Source organism: Drosophila santomea, chromosome 2L, assembly GCF_016746245.2.
Source record: "Drosophila santomea strain STO CAGO 1482 chromosome 2L, Prin_Dsan_1.1, whole genome shotgun sequence".
In the NCBI taxonomy this organism is placed as follows: domain Eukaryota; kingdom Metazoa; phylum Arthropoda; class Insecta; order Diptera; family Drosophilidae; genus Drosophila; species Drosophila santomea.
In genome coordinates, this window is record NC_053016.2 from 3,184,234 (window position 1) to 3,189,644 (window position 5,411).

At 42.2% G+C, this 5,411-nt stretch overlaps 4 protein-coding genes and 2 non-coding genes across 7 annotated transcripts; 2 read left to right on the forward strand and 4 right to left on the reverse strand.

Annotated features, from left to right (window-relative positions):
* Positions 1–83: 83 nt before the first annotated feature.
* Trnas-aga lies at positions 84–165 on the forward strand. Its single transcript has one exon. It is a non-coding gene; the product is annotated as a tRNA-Ser (tRNA).
* A 122-nt stretch (positions 166–287) lies between these two features.
* LOC120458388 (zinc finger protein 879) lies at positions 288–1,598 on the reverse strand. 2 transcript variants are annotated; one of them, XM_039646007.1, is made up of 2 exons: positions 1,460–1,598; positions 288–1,401 (listed from the first exon to the last, which is right to left on the reverse strand). In XM_039646007.1, exons 1-2 carry the CDS (start codon positions 1,492–1,494, stop codon positions 351–353), a joined length of 1,086 nt encoding a protein of 361 aa, XP_039501941.1. In that variant the 5' UTR covers positions 1,495–1,598; the 3' UTR covers positions 288–350. The 2 variants fall into 2 exon arrangements, with proteins under 2 accessions (XP_039501941.1, XP_039501942.1); XM_039646008.1 differs by having other exon boundaries at positions 1,456–1,529.
* Positions 1,599–1,646: 48 nt separating this feature from the next.
* LOC120458387 (zinc finger protein 37-like) lies at positions 1,647–3,153 on the reverse strand. Its single transcript, XM_039646006.2, has 2 exons — positions 3,084–3,153; positions 1,647–3,026 (listed from the first exon to the last, which is right to left on the reverse strand). The coding sequence occupies exons 1-2, from the start codon at positions 3,089–3,091 to the stop codon at positions 1,661–1,663; spliced, it is 1,374 nt and encodes a 457-aa protein (XP_039501940.1). The 5' UTR covers positions 3,092–3,153; the 3' UTR covers positions 1,647–1,660.
* A 349-nt stretch (positions 3,154–3,502) lies between these two features.
* Positions 3,503–3,584, reverse strand: Trnas-aga. The gene has a single exon. It is a non-coding gene; the product is annotated as a tRNA-Ser (tRNA).
* A 196-nt stretch (positions 3,585–3,780) lies between these two features.
* Positions 3,781–4,379, reverse strand: LOC120458836. The gene is made up of 2 exons (XM_039646659.1): positions 3,956–4,379; positions 3,781–3,890 (listed from the first exon to the last, which is right to left on the reverse strand). Exons 1-2 carry the CDS (start codon positions 4,299–4,301, stop codon positions 3,781–3,783), a joined length of 456 nt encoding a protein of 151 aa, XP_039502593.1. The 5' UTR covers positions 4,302–4,379.
* Positions 4,380–4,476: 97 nt separating this feature from the next.
* Positions 4,477–4,909, forward strand: LOC120458513. The gene is made up of 2 exons (XM_039646184.1): positions 4,477–4,723; positions 4,788–4,909. The coding sequence occupies exons 1-2, from the start codon at positions 4,477–4,479 to the stop codon at positions 4,907–4,909; spliced, it is 369 nt and encodes a 122-aa protein (XP_039502118.1).
* Positions 4,910–5,411: the final 502 nt, after the last annotated feature.

A 5,411-nucleotide genomic window follows, 5' to 3' on the forward strand; every position in this document is an offset into this window, starting at 1 on the left:
TGTTAAACTTGGCTATGGGTTATACATTTTACATTTTCTTTACATCTAAGCTAACACTGGTTTTGACTTCATTCGTTGCAAGAGCAGTCGTGGCCGAGCGGTTAAGGCGTCTGACTAGAAATCAGATTCCCTCTGGGAGCGTAGGTTCGAATCCTACCGACTGCGTTGAACTAAGTTAATTTTTTTTTCTTCAAAATATATATATTTTTTAATATTTAAAGAAATTTTTATTTTTTTATTTTCGATGTATTTTGCATACATATGCTATTAAAATATCACGTTTGAAATTTTCTTAGATGGGATTATATTTTATAAACAAAAAATATTCTTGTTATAAGGCTCAAATTTAATTAGGCCTCGTCCTCATGACAAAGTGCCAAGTGCCTACGCAGACCACAGATTTGGGTAAAAGCCCTCTCGCATAGGGAGCACTTGTGTCGCTTTTCTCCAGTGTGGCTCCTCATGTGCTTCCGGGCATCTGACTGCGACCTGAAGACCTTCTCGCACAGATCGCACTTGTACGGCTTTTCTTCCGTGTGAATCCGCCTGTGTTGGTGTAAGCCAGATGAATCCGTAAAGGCCGACTGGCAGATGTGGCACTTGAAGGGTCTTTCGCCCGTGTGAATCCTCTTATGTCTTTTGACCGAAGCCATTTCTGAAAATGACTTCTGGCAAATATCACATTGGAAGGGCCTATCCCCCGTGTGGGTCTTATAGTGGCGGCGACAGTTTGATATGGTCGGGAAGGTCTTGCCGCAGAGGTTGCACTTGTACAAAGGATATCCTGCGAGCTGGCTGGCTTGCTTCCTCTTCTCTCCTTTGGCGGTGTGCGTGCTGGTGTGTATTATCGGTTCGGTATTTTCGTTGTTGTCCGCTGAGGACATTGGACTAAGTCTTTTCCTTCTGTGGTGTCGCAGAATGTGCAGCTCTAGGAGGCGTGGACTCTGATAGGACATGTGGCACTGTGTGCAGGCGTGACGCTTATCCTCACACACTTCTTCGGGGTGATCACTATTAACTTCTTCCTGGGCCGTCTCTTCATAAGTGGACGCCATAGTTCCTTCTGAATGGACCTCCTCCTCTTCTTCTTCTTCGATGAGTACTCCCTCGTCGGAGTCCGATAGCTCGATGATTTCATCCTCCTCGAGAACCGCGTCCAGCACTTCCCGGAAGATCTGGTAGCTGCGTTCGTAGGTTTCCATGATCGCAAACGCACTGTGGGCATCCTCCAGACAAGGTGGGCAAATTGCGACCGGAAATGAGTCCTTTTTCTCAATTTTAAGGCCGGTGCATTTGGAAATCATATGGGCTATTGAAATTCCAAGATCCAGCTTTTCTTCGAAAATGTTTACCATGTTTTCGGAGTCTGTCAGGCAAACCCGACACTTGTTCTCCATTACCCTGAAATTGAACGAAACTAACATATCGCCTTTCCACCAAATTGATCAAACGTACTTACAATAAATTTGTGGTTGTATTTACTAGATATTTCATGTATAAGAGGGAATAGTTTGTTTACCATTTCGGCGTTGCTTTCAGATTGCAGGATGCATAAACACCCTGTTCCCATAACATTGGGCTGTTGGGCGCATTAATTATCGACTGTTATCGAATTTGAAAACATTCTTGAATAACAGATAATTCAAATTATAATAATTTGCTATATGGAAGAGAAGTTTCTTTCTAGCACCTTGCCGTGACTCTTGACATGCCTTCGAAAGAGACTTATATTCTTAAAGGCTAAGCCGCAATCCTCACACTTAAAAGGTCCTTTTGGCATATGTAGATTTCTGTGATGGTAGAGGCTGGTTGGAGTTAAAAAACTGGACTGGCAGTCAGGACACTTGTAGGGTCGTTCTACCGAGTGGGTTAATTTATGTGCCGCCAGGCGATACTTATCCAGAAACCGCTTGTCGCAGTTATCACATTTGAAAGGTCGTTCATTCGAATGGATCCGTATGTGTGCAGTAAGGTTCGATAAATCCAAAAAGGCCGAGTGGCAAATGGAGCATTCGAAGGGACGTTCGCCCGTGTGTGTCCTTATGTGGCAGTCAAGATTACCGCGTGTCGCGAAGTTCCTACCGCAATAGTCACACTTAAACGGTCGTACGCCCATATGATTCCTTGTGTGGCAATCTAGGTGGTTCTTGAACCGGAAGGCCTTCGGGCAGGAAGCGCATACGTAGGGTCGAATGTCGGAGTGTATCTTCTTGTGGTGGTACAGGTTACTTTGGTCCAGAAACGACTTGGAACAGATGTCGCACTTGAAAGGTCGTTCTCCCAAATATCGGATGGCGTGCCGATCAAGAAAGCTTTTCAGTCGGAAGGACAGCGGGCAGTTGGGGCACTTGAATGGTCGTTCTCCCGTGTGGATGCGATTGTGCGCCTCGAGGGAGGATCGATTGGGAAAGGACTTGCTGCAGTAGGAGCACTTGTAGGTATTCCGACGGCCAACAAAATCGTTGGCGCTGGAATATAGTTTTTCAGTGTCAGTCTCCCCTAGTTGATCAGCAGATGCAGCAGTTGAAGTTGGTGGAATTTCCTCTATTTTCTTGTCCGCTAAGCCGCCTTCTTTGGATTCACTTTTATCCAGTTGCTGACTGGAGTCTTCCGGTTTGGTGTCAACGGTTCGATCACACTCATCTTCTGATATCTCATAGATTTCATCCGCATTGTAATTGCACTTTTGTTTCCCATCCGCATCGTGCGATGTCCCACTCTCGCTGTCCGATATTGTGTACACCTCTCCGTCTTGGAAATCCTCCTCAAGAACCGCATCCTGTGCCTCACAGAAGATCCTGTAGCTGCGCTCGTAGGTTCCAATAATGTCGAATGCACTATGGGCATCCTCCAGACATGGTGGACAAATGAGCTCGGAGAAAGTGTCCCCTTCTTCAATATCACAGCCAGTGCATTCAGAGATCATGTGTGCTATCGAAACACGCAGGTCTTCTTGTTTTCTCTCGAAAATGTTTACCATTTTTTGGCTGACTCCCAGGCAGACTCGGCATCTGTCTTTGAGTGCACTGAAATGGCGGGGAAGGACTTTAGAAACTTTACAATTTACGAAAACAGTTTCTTACGCTTTCATTTCTAAATAAGAAAAGTGCTTGTTTACTTCTTGTGGAGAACAAGATTTAGATACTTAACAACATATGTTTTCTTATCGGTTATCGATAGCCAACGCATGTGCCCACAACAGTGCCATGTGTGGTAACAGGGTGTTCTGTGTACGTGCAGTATGAATGAATTCTCAAATTGTAAACAAACTGCATAAATATGTTTAAAAGAAAAACAAATTAAAATAGAAGGGGTTGGGGATTTGTATTCCCAAATTGTTTACCAAATGTGCGAAAGCCATAGATCAAGCAATTTCATAAGATTTTGATGGAGGAGGACTTATTAACACGTTAATAAGTTCAGCTATACGTGGTAAAATTATAAATAAACGTTAAATAATAAATATCTTATAATTAAAAGTAAAAAAAAATTTAACTTCTCTCGCAGTCGGTAGGATTCGAACCTACGCTCCCAGAGGGAATCTGATTTCTAGTCAGACGCCTTAACCGCTCGGCCACGACTGCTGTTGGTTTCCTTGGGCAAACTGGCAACTAATGTCGATTGCATGGAGAGCGAGAGACTGTGGGTATTTAACAACACTGCATGGGTGTTATTTGAATTTAAGCGCGAATTTTGAATGCGGCACCAAAATCCTTTTTGTTGCTTTTATTTAAACCGAAAGCAGAGTTTTAATTTTTTTTTAAACCTTTATTAAGCGCATTAAAATTTACAAAACTGCTTAGGACAATTCTCACGACAGCAACAATTAATGCCGCATTTGGTGTTCATGCCCAGGCACTTCTTCTCAGCCCAGGCAAAGGAAATAAGACCTAAGCAGATCATAAAATGTTATATAATTAAGCAAAGAAACTTTCTGAATTATCTAAATACTCACGGGCAAATCCAGCTGCCAAGCGTTCGGCATTTTTCTTATTTAGATCACAATCGGACATACATACGAAGGTGAAGGGCTGGCCTGCGCCACAGTGTGTGTCCAGGAGGCAACGATTCACGGCTTGGCAGTTGCAGGGACCAGTACTTTGACTATTTGGAGCCTTGTAGACGCAATGGGGTCCGCAGCAGGCATTGTCCCGAGGCGGAAGTTTGGGCTCCTTGTAGCCTTTGCCATCGCAGTTGTTCAGGCCAATGAATGGATAGCAGGACTTCTGGTTGCAGCCCGATATTATGGCCATCAAGCAAGCCAGCAGTTGGAAAATCAGCAGAACTCGTGTGGCCGTCATGTTGGTTACCAGGTCACTCAAATGATCCACCCAAAAGCAGCCTGCTTTTATACCCACATATCTCCATGTATTTACACAATTGCAAAAAAGGCCGAATTAAAAATAGCCCACATTAAGTTGGAATAGACTATAAAAGGCTCGACACGCTTGGCATTTCATCTGAGAAGTCTTCGAAATGGTTGCCAAAATTCTGCTGAGCCTGCTGCTCCTTGTTGTTGCCACCGAGCTGTCTTCAGCCCAGTGCCCCCAAAAACTCTGCCCAGTGGTCACAAACTCGAATCCTCGGTGCAAGGGAAATCTTCAGTATCAGTGCGTTTGCGATTTCACCTGCTCCGAATGGGATAAGCCCTGCAATTGGGTCCTTTCCTGCAAAAATGAAATCGACGACATCAATGCCGTTCGCGACAAGAAAAATAAGCTAAGTAAGTTTGGTCACTCATATCCTTGATGAAATTGTTCTTCATTTACCATTACATTTTCTTGCAGGTTTGCTTAGGTTGCCCAACCGAAATCAGCAGGAGTGTTTGGACATCAATATCAACACCCACAAGCATCCCAATTGCTGTAACTTGTTCTGCAAGGCTAATGTTAAGGATGTGTGTTTTTAAATAAATGTATGATCGTCGAATATTACTGTTTAAGACTTCCTTTTTGTCTGTGGCTTAAATTATAGGTCAAATTATTTGAGAGTTGGTGGATTATAAATAACAATTGCGTTTTTTTTTATTAATTGGGTTCAATACCCATTTTTTTTAAATATTTTAAAATAAAATTTTATTCAATATTATTTATTGACTTTATTTAATGTTAGTTTATGCAGCTGATTATTTTGATCCACTTTTTTATACAATGGCAAATGAATTATTTTATGCAGCTGGTTATATTTATTTACTTATTTATTTATTTAAAATTATTGAATATTTTTGCACAGGTGTAACTGATAAAGGATGTTTTTGTTTACCTCTGGGTTAACCATTAAAATTGTGTTTACCTTTCAGCAGTTGCTCATCAATTTATTGATTTTCGCGGAACTTTTTACAATAATATTCTTACCTATTTAAAAAAGAGGTGTTCCGCTGTAAGCAAAATCAACACAAATATATGCCAAAT

Bases quoted from the DNA above. Each gene is read 5' to 3' on its own strand.
- LOC120458388 (XM_039646007.1), bottom strand. From the start codon at position 1,494: ATGAAATATCTAGTAAATACAACCACAAATTTATT. The intron at 1,402-1,459 runs GTAAGTACGTTT...GTTCAATTTCAG, and splicing joins AATACAACCACAAATTTATT to GGTAATGGAGAACAAGTGTC.
- LOC120458836 (XM_039646659.1), bottom strand. From the start codon at position 4,301: ATGACGGCCACACGAGTTCTGCTGATTTTCCAACTGCTGGCTTGCTTG. The intron at 3,891-3,955 runs GTGAGTATTTAG...TGATCTGCTTAG, and splicing joins CTTGGCAGCTGGATTTGCCC to GTCTTATTTCCTTTGCCTGG.
- LOC120458513 (XM_039646184.1), top strand. From the start codon at position 4,477: ATGGTTGCCAAAATTCTGCTGAGCCTGCTGCTCCTTGTTGTTGCCACC. The intron at 4,724-4,787 runs GTAAGTTTGGTC...ATTTTCTTGCAG, and splicing joins CGACAAGAAAAATAAGCTAA to GTTTGCTTAGGTTGCCCAAC.